General features: G+C 44.2%; 1 protein-coding gene across 1 annotated transcript in view; it reads left to right on the forward strand.

The window, feature by feature from the left end:
• Positions 1-5,684: 5,684 nt before the first annotated feature.
• LOC311488900 (vasoactive intestinal polypeptide receptor 2-like) overlaps positions 5,685-16,701 on the forward strand; it is a gene marked incomplete at its 5' end in the record, with an annotated part of 39,777 nt that continues 28,760 nt past the window's right edge. Inside the window, 2 exons of the mRNA XM_084545762.1 lie at positions 5,685-5,740; positions 8,393-8,601. Coding sequence (XP_084401888.1) covers positions 5,685-5,740; positions 8,393-8,601 — 265 coding nt within the window. The remainder of the gene's footprint in view (positions 5,741-8,392; positions 8,602-16,701) is intronic.

Genomic DNA, 16,701 nt, shown 5'->3' on the forward strand with positions numbered 1-16,701 from the left:
ACGTTTGGTCTTTCAGTGGATTAATGTTCACATTTTCGGGTATCTCTGCTTCTGCTGACGTTTCTGGATAAATACTCACGTCTATTATTGATGCAGTGTAATAATGCAGGAGGCTCATCCATCTCGTTCTAGTGGAAAAGATTTCCACCATTTTCATCAGAGTTTCAAAGCAAACTTTAAAGCTGTCCAACGACATATATTTTTAATTTCAGCGCGGGTAGAAGTGTTGTCTTTTTTTTTTTTTTTTTTACATCTCATTCTGGAAAGCTTTTTATTGTCTTTGTATTTAGGGCACACAAGCACAGCGAGGCAAAGTCCATTATGAAAAAGCACAATGCTGCAATTCCTCATGTGCAGTTGTTAACCAGCTTTTGTGTCTTGAACATGAACACAATAAGATGAAGGGGGGGGGGGAAGATTAGCTGAGAAAATAACACCAGCTCACTATGGTGTTGGTGTTTTGCAGCGCACATAATCAGGTTTAAATTTAGTGTTTTTCCTCAAATGTTTTTATTTTTTTTATTTTTTGCCTCTTTGTCCTGTAAGTCTGACTGGATAAGAGCATCAGCTAAATACACCCAAATGAGATCAGGACTATTTATTGTCCCAAATCATTGTGTACGGATGCTCTATACCATTTTCCTTAATTTTCAGCGCATAGGATTTCCACTCTGAGATGGATTAATTTGGACTGAGGCAAAACAAACAGAAAACGATGAATAGAAATGGAAGGAACACAATGCGGCTCACTGATGTGTTTTTTAATATCCGTGGTTCGTGTGATCCAAACAGCCGAGACCACGTACAAAAAACTGTCATAATGCAAAAGTTTGAGGATGAGTAAGCATCTCAGATTCTGCTGTATATTTCAGATCAGATTCGATTTCTCAGAGTTGTCTTTGTCACGACTGTACGAGGTTAGAACCCAGAAGCACGACTCGTAGAAGGCATTCACATGAACTCAGTCTTTATTTCTTCACGGACAAAACTAAAAATCACTCTTCAAGAGGCCAAAAGAGAAAGTCAATTACCAAGAAAAGAGAAAATCTCTCTCTTCGAGGGGAAAAAATGGTGAAAACGACAAAATATTCAATAGACAAGGAGAATAACACTAACGGGAGGAGAGACCTGATCTGTACAAGGCTTGAGACGGAGCTGGTTCCACTGCATAGGACAGGATGAACTGGCAAAGGATTAAGCGAGACAGAGGCAATAAATATATCTACACTGGGGAAATGAGACACAGGTGGAAACAATCAGGACGGGGAAGACAATCACAAAGGTGGGAAAATACAGGAAATGCAGTCAGTGATGACCTGTTACAGGCGGTTTAGGCTTCTGCGTCAATATGATGGCATAGCTAAGGTGATAGCCCAGACACTAGCGTGATGTGTACCTCCCCAGAAATATAACTACGCGTCGACAAGAGCTGTGGTTGGTCCGTTTGGTAGTAGAGTGTTTCTGCTTTAGTATTTCCTGCTGCTTCTCCATCTCCGCAATTTTCAAATTGATTGCTTTGGATCAATAAAGATGGAACACATCAAGGAAATGTTAACTGAGGAGGTTCGGAGATACAAACATTTGTACGACTCCTCTTTGGTGAAATTGAGGCGAAAGTTCCAGTCGCCATTGTTGAAGGTGAAGCAGGAAGTAGAAACAAAAATTTACCCGACTGGCAAAAAAGACACAGCGCCAACTAGTGTTTGGGTGGCGTTCTTACGGCGCACTGGTGTAGGCTACGTATGTAGGTTACGGCATCTATGTCCCGCAGTAAATTAAATGAGTCTTTAGAAATGTCTCAAGTTTAGCAGCGATATTGCACAAGAGACCACGAGAAGGAGGTCAAAACATTTTGACATCCCGCTATAGAAGAAAGCTGTGTCGTAGAGTCCCAGAGGACGAGTAACGAGGACAAATATATGGTCTAACATCAGATTGCATTTACTGATGAATCCCAGGTAGACAAAGTGAAGCACGTTGCTAGACGATGATTAATTCAGGTGTGAAGTTGGACACCTGCATTGATCAGACTCCACCCTGACCAAGGAGAAGCAGCAGCGCTCCATTCTTCAGAGACATGCTTTTAGTTTACATCTTTGGCCCCGTTCAGACCTCGCATTAACATCCAATCCTAAATTTTAGTGCCTGTGTTCACACCTGGTGTTAAAATGCGTCCCCAACCAGCACTTGAGATCCAATCTCAGTTTAGCGCGCTATATGTAAATAAACGCCAACACCATTTACTGCCTCTGATGGATGTCTACCGATGTTTCAGAACCACGAACAATGCTGTTTTTTGTGCATGCGTCATGACTTGGGCGCACACGTTGAGTTAATATGTATTGATCCCCCGCCCTGATGTTAGTTGGACCTGGACAGACTCGTGCATCGTAACCTCCTGTAATAAAAAGGGAAATAGAGACACCATTGATGTAACTTAAATCTGACACTACAAAAAAACTTTAAAAATCCATCAAGATCGGTGTTGTTGCTATTCATTGACAAATCTAAGACTTTGCATTCTGAATATAACGAATTTTATTTTAGCCGTCACAAACACCAACATGTAAAGGGTTCAAATTCTGAAAACTTATGTCCCTCGACTATTTTAAAGCAGGGTACAAGGGTTAACTCCACTGGAATTAGCCACATGCTAATATGTTTAATAAATCACACACAGTGTACACATATTCCAGAATATAATTTGTTTATTCTTGTTAAGAATTCATATTTTGTGAGTCAACAGTCACAAGGACAGAACAGGCATCACTTTTTCCTTTTAAGGTAATTGTTTACAGCAGCAGCTGTGTCTTTTATTATGAATGAATGACTTAATGTGACCCAGAACTCATCCTGTGTACACACTACCACAAAGGAAAGAGGTTCAAGACCACCTCTACGTGTCGTCTGAGATCAGACCTCTCAAATATACCTTCAGTGCGTCCTGGGTGTGTTCACACCTGTGCCCCGGGACGCATGTTAATGGAGGAGGATTCAAGCTGCAGCTGGTGAATGAGTTCAAACTCATCTCTCACACAGCAACGGGAGGTCCACCAACTCTGCTCTGCTCTGACGTTTGACGGTGACGGAATTTACTGAAGAAGCCCCGAAGAAGGAGGCGGACAACGGATTCTATCGGACTCATTTTATTTCTGTGCTTTAGATTTGGGCCAGCTGTGGCCTGAGGGTTGGAATAGCAGGCCTGTTACTCAAAGGACCAGCTGGAGCCTGACCCTCCCTCCGCTCTGCCGCCGCCGCCGTCCCTGCAGAGCGCCCTTGAGCAAGGCACCGAACCTTGAACTCGATACTGGTGAAAACTGCTCAGTGAGGAAAAAGGCCGAACTTTCTTTCTTCACTTTCTCTGTCCTGCAGCCCGTCCTCCCCTCATCAGATAATTTACCACAAACAAACTGAGCCAGCTGGAAGCAGAGGAGCTTTGCAGTCCTCAGAGTTTACCCTGCAGCGTGATCACTCTGATAAAAGAAATCAGGAAACCACATACTCTTTTCCCCCCACATCTGTATAATCTGATACACTGTATGAGCTCTGTGTCTTAATAGGCTTTACTGCCCACAAACACGGTGCCTCAGATAAAGACTGTTTTATAGCGAGACTTCGCTCTGGGGATCTGTTACTCAAACACAGTCGACTATTTGTTGACGACTGATTCACATTCTCACTCGAGGCTCTTATCTAGCACGAAGAACATGATTCATTTCTTTAATCGTCAGCACGTCAACGATTGCTTTTTTTTTTTGGACAATAAAAGAAGCGCAGTTTAGAAACAAACCACTGAGCCAAAACAATATGACCACTCAGACTGAAGCAAAGGGTGTTGATCGTCACACTTTTGAACGCATCATCTTTCCAACTGTGAGCTCGATCTGGAGGGAAATAACGACGTTCGCAGTTCAGGAAAAAAAAGGTTTTACGACAGCTGTCAGCCAACGTGTGATTTACGGCATACAGCACGGCTGGTGCAGCCGACAGTGAAGCCGCCTCCAGCACCGCAGAAGCAGCTGATCCACACAAACAGTTGAGTTATTTCCTAGTATATACAGTCAATGGATATTCAAAAAAGCAGAACAGATCCTGGTGGAAAAATATGACGGGCTTGGGATGGATGGGCAGGTCTGTCAGACATTCTGTTGAACAAGAATAGCTGGAAGCTGCTCGAGAACAGCTCGAACGTGAACTGTTCATTTTGGAAATTAAAAAATGTCAACTATGATCTTGAACTAGTTCACTTTTATCTGTGTGAACTGAACTTTGAACTTGATTAGTGTGAACCTGCACAACACTGATCGTCTTGTAGCAGCAGGACGTCCTGAGAGATATTTAGATGATGAACGACGGATCGGCTCTTGTAGTGGATGTGGGAGACACAAGTGGGAGATGAAGACCCACTGACGGCGCATTAACCAGAGTTTTTTGGAGGAAGTGCCGCTGGCGTTTCCGCCTCACAGCTCACACAACAGCTGTTTTAAATCACGTCAGCGCAGCTGCTCTGTCAGGTCAATCATTTAAAGTTAGATTAGATTAACCACTGAACAGGATAATAGAATGTATAATATACAGAGTGATATGCAGCACCACGTGTCTCTCTTCGTGCTGGGGATGAACAGGATGTCCCAAATGTGATCAAAACAGGGTTAAGCATCATGTTCAGGTAAATAAACTCAGCGTTGCTCTGCAGCTAGAGGCACTCGGGGAGAAAACGCTGATGGACCTGGTGGGCATAGTGACAGAGAAAGTTAAAATCGTTATACATATAACTTTACTAAGAGAGACAAAGCTTTAATTGATGCAGGCGATCGGTAGACAGGACCTGAGCGATGAGAGGTGGAGATGGATGGAGGTCTTGCAGAGGGAAGCCTCGCTGTGGGGGTAACTTAATGAAAAAGAAAATGAAAACAGAGCAGGATGAGGAGGGTAGGTGTTGAGAACTGAGACAGAGGAAGTAGGAAATGCAGGACACGCACAAAAAAAACACTGAATGAAATAAAATCTTTTTGTTTAACCGTTTATCACCTAAGGCTCAAAATGTTTTAATGACATTTAATGTAATGACGCCATATTGGCTGTAAAGCGCAACGTGAGAGCGCATCGTTAATGAGAATGCACTTGGACGGCCGTGGACGGATTTCAGAAGCACATGTCAGGAGTATTTTAATGGAAGCAAAACAGGTAATCATCAGAGAATGGACATAGCCTTCTGAGGGTGTCCTGTGGTGTCTGGCAACACAATGTTGTTAGTGGGGGGGGGGGGGGGGGGGGGGCTTTGAGGGGAGGGGATTTAGTGAATTTGGAGGCCAGGTCAACACCTTGTGCTGTTCTTCATGTTTTGTTTCTTTAGTTGTTCCTAAAGCGTTTTTGTGGCTGCATCCTGCTGGGGATGGCTGCTGCCATCGAGGAGTGTCATTGCTATGGGGTGGGGGTGCCTGGTCTGGTCTAGGTGGGTGCTACATGTCTAAGTAACATCCACACCAATGAATGCCAGGTCCAGAAGATTCCCAGCAGAACACTGAATTGTCACAAGATGACCAATGTTATTCACTTCTCCTGTCAGTGGTCATAATGTTGTGGCTGATCGGTGTATCTTCGATGTGTCTTGCACTGCAATCTCTCCGGCCAGGTGAGTGAAAGAAAACCGTTTAGATTTTCTGACACAGAGTTTCGTCAACATGAAACACGTCCACGAATATGATAAACATGTTGCCCCTGCAGAGATGAGAGAAGAGTGAGATGAAAGAGAGCGCTGTCCGACATCTGACACAGAATGATTCTCTTCGGCTCGTGAGAGAGACGGAGAGAGAGAAACGTCGTCCACACGCGGCTTTTTGGAATAAAGATTTAACATTCTCTCGTGTAAATGTTTTTGCCGCGTGCTGTTCTCATCCGCTTTGTCAGAGTTTTCCTGAAGCTGAACGGTCGCCGGTCGGAGAAGATGTAACGCCACCCTGTGTGAGCGTTTGATTGGCAGGTGACCTTTGGAAAGAGACGTCGCAGCAGTGAGTGCCGGTGTCGTGAAGGTTCAGCGCAGGAACCCCTTCGATCATCTTCAATAGAGTGAAGCCCCCCCCTCGATGAATGCATGTGGACTAAAAGGGCGATGGTGGATGATTGAAGGGATCTGTCATCCTGAACGTTTGACTCTGCAGCCGGACATGACTCTCCATGCAGGATCTCAACCAAATTCCTTCCTTTTTTTTGTGGAATTTATGCAGGGTATTAAACAGTGACAGGTGCTGGTTGTTGTCCGTGTTTGAGAATTGGGCTTTCCAGCGAAATTTGCTGTAAAACCTTTGTGTGTCGTGTTCGGCCCTTTCTTCCCTTCAAGCTCATCTTCTTGTGCGTTCCCCATTGGTCTCACCAATTCCTTCTCCCTCTAGGCCGTGGCAGCAAATAGAAGAAGCGTCTGGGGTTTCAATCATCTTGCCTGATGAATTCTGTTTGAGGTGCGTTCGGCTCGGCTCATTTGCTTTGAAAGGAGACAGTCGAGGAAACTCTCAGCATGTTCTTGCCGAAGCCGAATCTACTATCCACATCTGGGATAAATGGTTTTTGCAGTCGCATGCATCTGATTTCTATTCAGCTCATGCTCCTATGTGCGTCTGGGTGTTTCGTGGGTTTTGTCTGGATGGAGGGCAGCCTCATGCCAGGGGATAAAGAGCTGCCGTCTGTCTGGGAGGATTGGACGGGGGGGGGGGGGGGGGGGGGGAGTCGAGCAATATATTGGGAGCTTTTTCAACAACGGGCTGATCCCACGATTGGCAAAATGGAGTTGGCACGTAGCAGGAGAAACAGTCAAGCTGTGGTCTTTATCTTTATAAGTACAGTCATCACATCCAGAGACTTTTTTGAGAAGACGTTTCACCACTCATCCGAGTAGCTTCTTCAGTTCTAGGGGAAGTTGAGGTTTAAATAAGAAACTCTGTGGGTATAACCCATCAGAAACTTGACTTGCTTGACGTCTTTCCTGAGAGGAACGAAGTCAAGCAAGTGACTCCTTTCCTCTCAGGTTGAAACGTAGGACGTTCTTGAAGTATCCTCAGGCTCAAGCAAGTTTCTGATGGGTTATGCCCACAGAGTTTCCTATTTAAACCTCAAACTTCCCACCAGTCCCCTAGAACTGAAGAAGCGTCTTCTCAAAAAAACTCTACAAGTCCAGTTGTCTTTTTTTTAAACGCCTTTTTTGGATATACCATGACCTGGATGACTGAGAACCTTACAGATATACAGTCAATCATACTCAAAGTTCTGGCCAGGTGTAGGCCGTGAGGTTAAAGTGAAGGAAAGATGCTCTGCTTGCACAAATCTTTGTCTTGGTATCGATTCTTCACTTAACAGGTTTAAGGGGACAAAAAGGTGTCGCCTGTCATTTCAAAGTGGAGTGGAATAAGCTGTGATGATTGAGACACTCCTGGAATTCTTTAAAACACGCCTTTATAGAAAATTTTACCAGCCACCTTTCTCTTTGTCAAATGTGGCAGGAAAAGAGGAGGATCCGAATGCAAGTCAGTCAGCAAAAGAACATCCAGAGGAAACATGCTGCCATCGGAGAACTTACAAGAAACTTACGCGCCTCAGCCACCACTTGACATCTGACCTCAGTTTTGTGCTCTGCATTCAAAAAAATCTCCAACATCATTGTCTCTAATGGATCTTTGCTTGCCTTTGTTTCAGAACCACTGTCCCTATCAAATAAATAAATATTTTTTCTTAAAAAAAGAAATACGTCTTGGATGTGTTCACACCTGCACTTCAGGCTGGACACTGCACTTGCAAGGTCTGGGAAAGAGAGGACTATAAATACACACCGACGGGTGGATAGAGAAACGAGGGTCAGGTGAGACAGGTGAGAGCAATGAGAAAAAGATAAAGACAGGAAGTTACAACTCGCCATCATCTGAATGGAAATCAGGAAAAAACTCAGTATCTTTACACTCGCCTGTAACTTTTACTCTGATCTGTTTGAAGATAAGACTCTGGACCGAAAGTAAAACCACAGAGAGATGTTAAGGTCACTGAGGTGCAGATGGTGAGCTGGAATTTAAAAAACAAAAAGAAAACAACCCGGCGGAGCCACGTCCCAGCCAGCGGCTGATTTAGCTGCCGATAGGCCGGCGGTGGTAAATGAGAGAGACTGTCAGGATCCTTATCACTCCACAGGATGAGTAAACTCTCTGCAGGGAGCTTTAAATCAAAGGCCTTAGTTTATTAGAAGAATTCATTTCGCTGGAATTAACTTACGGGGGTTTTCTCCTGCTCTCTGTGACCAGACTGCAGCATGTGTGCTACATTTGAAAGCTGATCATGGATTCGGAGGGTTTCAATGTTTCCTCTGCAGGACCTATGTGGCTTAAACTATATTAATTCATCATTCATAAAGAGTGCGAGTGTTGGTGGTTGGTTGGTTTAAGCTGTTTATCTTGATCCTATATTCATTACTGTTATTGATCTGTGTTTCTGCTTCTGTGTTTCTTGTCCCGCAGGTCGACAGCCGACATCCCACCTGTAACTTCCTGTTGGAGTTGAAGAGGGACCAGGTGGAGTGTGAGAAAAAGCTCAGGGAGGAGGAGGCCGCCGGCAGCCATAAAGGTCAGAGACGTCTCAGCTATGGCCACTTGGATGTTAAAGGATAATTCCCATTAATCTGACATTAATGTTAAATGCCTAATGCAAATTGATAAAAAACAAAGCAACAAAAAACACGTATCCTCTCACCTTATGCTCAAGAATCCTAAGGCCGTTAGCAAAATGCCAGCTAATTTCTGTTCCACATATTTTAAAGGAAAAAAATCCCACTGATATATGCTGCTCAATTCTCTGAATCTCTACCATGGAGGTGGATATTGCAAAGTCCACATGTGGACTGAGGCCAGATCAGTCAAATGCGTCCTGGGTGTGTTCACACGAAGCTGGACGCTTGTGATGGATGTTGTTGCAAGGCCTGAACGAGGCCAAAGGCTCAAGGGGCAAATGGGGGTGAAACTCTTTTGGGGACAGATGTGAGGACGGTTGTAAATCCACCTCTTCTGTTTAGAGTACGCAGAAACAGACTTTGCAAGTCTCTCTCACTAACAACACTAAATAAATGCATAAAAGGAAAATAAAAAAGAACAAAATATAGAAAAAACAAGAGAAATCTGTTAAATCAAACGATTAAAAGCTTAAAAACACGAGTTTAAAAAGTGCTCTGTGCTACAGATAAGTCAGCGATGGGGAAGTGAGGCAGTGTGTGAACTGTTAAGAAGTCCGATGGCTTGAGGGTAGAAACTGTTTGTGAGTCTTGTTGTCCTGGATTTAAAACTCCTGTAGCGTCTCCCCTGATGGCGTGTGATTCAAAATCTGTCCCGTTTTTTAATCACACGTTGGCGATCCTCCCTGTCCTGAGCAGAGCCGTAGCCAAACCACACCGTGCTCTCAGCTGTAATTCTGTAAAGGCTTGCTGAGGATTTTGGTCGATCTGCCACATCTCCAACTCATCGTCAGGAGCCCAGCAGGTTAGATCCTCGCTGATGTGAAGGTTTTCACCCTCTCCCCCTCTGTCTCGCCGATGTACAATGACAGGTGTCACTCCCTCTTCCACCGCCTCGGATCAATAATCATCTCCTTGGTCTTTTTCCGCATTCGAGGAGAGATTATTTTCCTGACACCAGGCCACCGGACCTGACACCTGTCTCCTCTCTTCTCTCTCCTTCACGCTATCACCGTTTATTGATGTGACAAAATCATCTTCAAGGACAAATGGGGGGTTTTCTATTGAGACCTGAAGGTGCTCCCTTCATTGCCAGTATAGCAGAAGAGTAAAGAAACACAGTGAAGCCTTGAGTACCTCTCAGGTGGAGAAGTGTTGACTATTTACCATTTCAATGATGCCGTTGTTTGTTTCATCCATGTCATGTGTGCTAATGAAAAGGAAGTCATCGTCATCTTAACACCTGCAGGTCTGGAAAGAAACTAGGAAGACCTATTATTAGCTGGTAGGTTATGAAGCTAGTAAGAGCTACTATTAGCTGGGAGGCTATGAAGCTAGGTTGAGCTACAAACCATTCTACAAATGTTGTGGTGAAGATGAAAGATGTCATGTGTGTTAGTGATAAGGAAGTCATCGTCATCTTAACACCTGCAGGTTCTGGAAAGAAACTAGGAACACCTATTATTAGCTGGGAAGTTATGAAGCTAGGAAGAGCTACTATTAGCTGGGAGGCTATGAAGCTAGGAAGAGCTACTATTAGCTGGGAGGCTATGAAGCTAGGAAGAGCTACTATTAGCTGGTAGGCTATGAAGCTAGGAAGAGCTACTATTAGCTGGGAGGCTATGAAGCTAGGAAGAGCTACTATTAGCTGGTAGGCTAGGAAGCTAGGAAGAGCTACTATTAGCTGGTAGGCTAGGAAGCTAGGAAGAGCTACTATTAGCTGGGAGGCTAGGAAGCTAGGAAGAGCTACAAAGCATTGTGCAAATGTTGCAGTGAAGATGAAATTCAGTTTATTCTGTGGAAATTCTGATGCTGAGATTGAATTTGTTGGTCTTTACTTAAATTAGTTTGAAGCCTGAGAAAACACATAATGTAACATGTCATCTGTGTGTGTTTAATTCACAGTTAGTGACTCATCTGGGTGGTTAGAGTCCTGCGAAGAACCAGTGTGAGAGTAAAGCTTAGATCCTCCTCCAACCAGAAATGGGCTTACTCAAGTGTTTCTGCGATAACGAAGCAGACTTTCCTCTCCACTCCGTTAATTAAAGCTCAGTGACACAAAGAAGAGCAAAAATAATGACATGGCTGGTAGAAATATACTGCAGAGAGCTAGTTCATTACAAACAGCTCTGAGGATCATCTGATGCTGCAGTTTACCGTTTACATATAGCAAGTTCACTGTTGACCTTCAAAAGCTCAGAAAATGCTGCAGCTTATTATGAGGCAACGGTGTGGAGCCCCAGGACAGTAGGGGAGCCCTGAGGGCTGATGAATGCGAAACTGCAGGAGTGGAAATGTGCATAAGTTTTTAATGAGAGTAGGAGACTCCTACCACCGGACTCAACTCCTGTTATAACAGCAACGTTGAGAAGCAACGTTCAAAATTAAACTTATTTATGACAGAACTCTGATTTGATATTCAACCGGTGCCCAAGAAGAGAAATGGAAGTGACAGAAAAATAAATAAAAATGAAGATTTAAAGGGCACACAGACAGCTATGCATCTTCATCTCATCTCTGATCAGGAATCAGGACAAAGGTTCGTAGGCCTTCCTAGCCTCACAGTATCTTTTAGGGGTTTAAAGTTGAAGAAAGTCAAGTTGACAGCGACTAGTCGCTAATAAAATTCCTGCAGAAAGAAATGCTTTGCAACAATGAAATCTATGTTCTTGACCTGAATACATACGCTGAGAACAAACAGCTCATGTGCTACATACTGTGAGCTGCAGATATGTATAGAGTGTATAAAAACATGCAGCACCTCAGCACCATCAGTAGCATTTAATAGTACTCCAGCAGGTATTTCTCTGAAGCCTTCTCCGTGTCCTGCAGCTAAAGGTCTAATAACTTTATCTTTTAATAGTTGATGTGCAGCCTCCTTCTCTCTGTTACCAAAGGACATTTGGTGAAGTTGTTAACTGACTGCTGTCCAGATGATTTGGACCGTTCCTCAGCTAGCGTTAGCGGATGTCTTTTCAGAAGTAGTACTTCAGTATTTCAGGACTTACATGTCACGGTAGTACGGGCTTCATCTTTAGTGAAGTGTTTCCACACACTTGATGAACCGCTGCTAGTTTGCTGCAACGACCCACTTCACGTTTCCTTGAAGAGTTATTTCCTGCCACACAGTTGCAGAACATGTGTGGCAGCTTGCCGTTTCCTGTAGTCGTTGCGATGTGTTCAAGTGCAACTTTTCTGCCCAGACACAAGCAACCGCGAGGCCACGTCACGGTCGACCTTTATTAAGACTTTTGAGCCTATTTGGAAATGGGGAGAAAATGGAGTTGAACAAAGTTTTCCTGGAGAACAAACCAGAATAATTTAAAGAAGGTTAATGTAATACAGACACAGAGTTTACTGAAAAGGAGCTAGTTCGTTAAACTGACTGCACAAAACCAGAGTAGGGCAACGCGGAGAACGGGGGCACGGTTCTCAGCCACTCTTTACTTTGTGCTGATTAAAAAAAAAATTAAAAACGACCAGAAATGCTTCCACAGTTCCGACGCTGTGTTGCTTCTACAAAACCATGGTCCTGCCTCTGACGTGTTTCGGTGAAAGTGCACAGAGAAAGACGGTGGATCACTTAGTGGCTAAATGGAGTTTTCCCTCACGCACCAGTGCGCTTGGATCTGTGGTCGACCCACTTTGCCCCAAAGACACAAGTCCTCTCGCTCTTTCCCCTCTCTTTGTCCTCTCTCGCCCTCCCACAATATGGCAGTCAATTTCCTCCCTTTTACCACTTTTGCTTCTTCCTGTTCTGTCCCTCCAACGCTCCTCAAGCTTTTTCTCGCCATCTAGTCTTCTAAAAAATAAAAAAACTAAGTCTGTACGCTGATGGAATCTGTATCTAGCCTTTTCACTGTGCAGACCGTTTACCACCGCATTTACCACACTTGGAAGGTGAAAAGCAGGAAGCTGGAACAAAATATCCCGCTTGCTTATACTCTCACACTAGCGGCGTTCGGATACGGAGCGTCGCAAATATAGAAAAGTTGGCATGAAAGCCGGTCGGAGATGGAGGGAAAGGGGAAGGAAAGAATAAAAATACCTGGCGGAACCACCTCAGTCAGAACGGATTTCACAGGTTTAATGGAAAGAAGGAGGTATGAGTAATGGGACGTAGGGAAAGGATGGAGGCTTGTCCTGGCTCCACAGCCTGGCCTAGATGATGTCTGAAGAGAAGAAAGTTAGCGTAGAGGGCTAGAGGACATAGGAAGGAGGATGAATGAAGGGAACCGGAGACAAACAGCCAGTGTTTTTCAAATCAGGTGATTAAAAAAAGACATGCTGGTTAGGTTCATTGGTGATTCTAAATTGGTCGTAGGTGTGAGTGTGAATGATTGTCTGTCTCTCTGTGTTAGCCCTGTGATAGACTAGAGAACTGTCCAGGGTGTACGCCGCCTCTCTTCCGATGACAGCTGGGACAGGCTTCAGCCCCCCGTGAATCTTCACAGGACAAGCGGTTACAGAAGATAATTGAATGAATGACTAAAAGTAGAGTTGGTGAGAGTGCAGAAACTTTGGAGTAATTTTTGCATTTTGTCTAGATAAATACTTAAGATGACGTGTGCATGCATGAGCGCACTGCATGTGCACAGATTGCGCCTCTTCCTAAAGAGTAGAGAAGCTCCACCGGCCTCCATCCTTAGACTACCTGATGTCATTAAATGCCTTTGTAGCGGACGGGGCTGCAGTTTGATGCCGGATGATTTCACTGCATTGTTATTTTAATGACTGGCAACACTAGTGGAACAAATCTGTGTGGTGAACGTCCAATATTTTGGACGTCTGGAAACCCTCAGTTGTATCTGACAACACCGGTGCTGGCTGAACTTTGCACGGTCGAAGGCACAGATCCTGGTTGGACAGTTTTCACTTGCAAAACAGGCAAAAGACAAAAATCACAAGGACCAGATCAAAATAAAACGTGAAACAGGCCGGTGCGTTTCTGTCATGGAGAACAAAGATGAACTGGCAGAGGGAGAAGGGAACGCAGAGTCTAAATGCAAGCTTAACAATGAGACACAGGTGAGATACATCAGGGCGGGGCAAACAATCAGGGGCAGCAACCACAAGGAGGAAAGGAAGATGAAGAATGACAGAGGGCTGAGCATCTTTCAAAGTAAAACAGGAAGTGCCCAAAAAAACTGAGATAGAGTTAAACATTACTAGATGCAGCAGAGCTGGATGTGACAGCGTTAACCAGGCATAAGCAGCTTAACTTGATGTCAGTAGGAAAATATGACCTCCTAATATGTAAACTGTTGATCTGCTGGTCATGTTTGGTCCACGTGGGTTTCTAATGTTTCTGGGGCATGTGAACACATTAACTTTCCTGGATGATGTCCGCTACTGGAGCTCTGTTGTTCATGCGAGTCTAGTACCTGCTTGTAAAGTTGACAGAAATACTATAGAATAATAAAGTATTAAAGTGCAGAGACTTGAGTTTAAGTGGCCTCATATGCCGCATTGTTTTGGTGTCTGACCGTAGATAAGGATCTTTACAACTCAATATGGAAGAGAAGGACGATTATTTGCTCAGGGGGCTCAGATGGTTGCTCGTGTTAGCTGACAAAACAGAAATGATTCAGATGTTCACGTCACTCCTGATGATGATGATGATGATGTCGTCACTGTCGATGTGTGCAGCATCCATCCAGTTTGTCTTGCAAGCCCTTAATATTCCAAAGTGGAAACGGACATAAAATATAAATAAGTCAGCACAAATAGGTTTCCTTTTTATAGCATTTCTTCTTTCGCCCTGGAAGCAGGGATCTCTAGCAGGGATGTTTCGGAGAGGAGAGTGTCCATTCATCTATCTATCTATGTATCTATCGCTAAAAAATCCCAGCTCAACGTTCACTTTGCCTTCAGCTGAAGAGCCGGGGAAGCTATTTTGGTCGAGAGTTTGTTTGCATCTGGAGGGTGATGGGGGTGGGTGGGGGTTTTATAGTGAAGCCGGGTCTCTCCTCCATACTCTTTTCCTTACAGCGTCTATATCCTCTGCATAAACCAAGTGTACCTTCTGAGCAACTTGGGGAGACAGATGTGCTGAATCTAAAATGCATCAGCAAGAAATTGTGAAAAGCAAAACTGCTTCTTTCAGGTTTCACTTTGGATTCTTTCAGATTTGCTCACAGGCCTTTGTTCATAACACAGACAGCTCATGATTGAAACGAGTGCCAGTCAAGGTTAAAATGTCTGAAGTCAGAACTAAAAACGTGCTTCTTCACAATCTCTGAGCTTTCAGCAGAACAATCCAACTTTTTTCTTCTGTCTACAGACGCAATATTGATTGAGAGAGAAATTCATCAATCATTCATTCAGTCATTACTCTGCAGGCACAGCACAGGCGCTGCCATTTTACATGTGCAATTATGAAGACAGCACGATAAAGACTTTGGAGGACAGTCTCGGCTTGTGAGGCATTTGTGTTCACAAACGCTGCAAGAAAGCGGTCGACTAGCAGCACTAAAACAACAGGTGCACCGGCGGCTTATATACAATTATTTATATACAAATAATCCTTCCCCTGAAACCTCACAGCCGCTCTCACTGTAGCGTACCGCCTAGAAACCAATATTCGTCTTTACATGTAAATCAGAGTGGGCCCTTAACCCGCATGTATGCCTTTAATAATGGAACCGATACCTGCAACTTTGAGGTAATGTACCAGCATAAAATAAAATGTGATGGAAAAGTTCATGTTAGAAAAATCTTGGTTTTCCATTACAGGTATTGTTAGTTAGTTCATCATATTTCAGCCTGTGACGAAAAAGAAGAAAGAATCCAAGAATCCCAAAGAAGAAAACAGTTGTAATAGTATCACTAATTGATCAGGTTGTGATGTAGACTGCTCTCAACACAAACCCCGGCAAGTCAGATCATTCATAGCAGGTCATTTAGGCCAACTGCCCATTCCTTGGTCTGTCTGCTGTCTGTTGCTTGGCAGCTCAGTGGGGGTGTCAACAAAGACAATGCAGCGCCAAAATATCTGTACTAGATTAAACTTTGGCAACAAAACCGCAACGGTCAGAGCACGTCTGATCGGTCAGAGGTGGATGTAGGGATGGACTCTCTTGTCATTTGGGGAATTTGCATCTAAATCTGGGTTGCTAGCAGAGGGAAGTATACTTCTCTACAGTTTAGGTGTGACAACAGCAAGCTGGATACACAGTTAAAAATGTGAGCCTCGGTGGCTGGTAGCAGAAGGAAGGACCCTGTCCAGTCAGATAATTCGTAGCAGGCCATGTAGGCCAACTTCCCATTCAGTGAGCGTACCCTGATAGCTCAGCGGGGTGTCAACAAAAAACAATTCAGTGTTCCTTTGCCAAAATATCTGAACTGGGTTCAACTTTGGCAACACAATGGCATCAGCTGGCCAACTGAGCGCATCAGATTGGTCAAAGGTGGATGTAGTGATGTACTCTCTTGTCATTTGACTCTTGTTAGCCTGCAAGACCTTCAGGAGAGGGAACGACCCTCTAGTGCAGTTTTGGTGCTGCAGCATTGAGCTGGATTTGTCCAAAATACGGTCAAAAATGTCACATGACCTTTAGTCAGCCTGGGTTGCTGGTAGCAGAAGAAAGGAAGGACCTAGTCCAGTCAGATCGTTTGTAGCAGTTGTATCAGGCCATGTAGGCCAACTTCCTATTCACTGAGCATAGTCTGGCAGCACAGTAGGCGTGTCAACATAAACAATGCAGTGTTCCTTTGCCAAAATATCTGAACTAGGTTCAACTTTTGCAACAAAAGCGTAACAGTCTGAGCATGTCTGATCGGTCAGAGGCGGAAATAGAGATGTATTCTCTTGTCATCTGGTGATATAGCATCTCAGTCTAGGTCACTAGCAGCAGAAAGAAAGGCCAAGTCAGATCATTTGTAGCAGTTCATCCACTTGGACCCTTCCTCTCTTGTAGGCCAACTTCCCATTCATTGAGGGTAGTCTGGCTGCACAGTAGGGGTGTCAACGAAAACAATGCAGTGCTCCTTTGCCAAAA

Source organism: Chelon labrosus (genome assembly GCF_963514085.1).
Source record: "Chelon labrosus genome assembly, chromosome: 6".
NCBI lineage: Eukaryota > Metazoa > Chordata > Actinopteri > Mugiliformes > Mugilidae > Chelon > Chelon labrosus.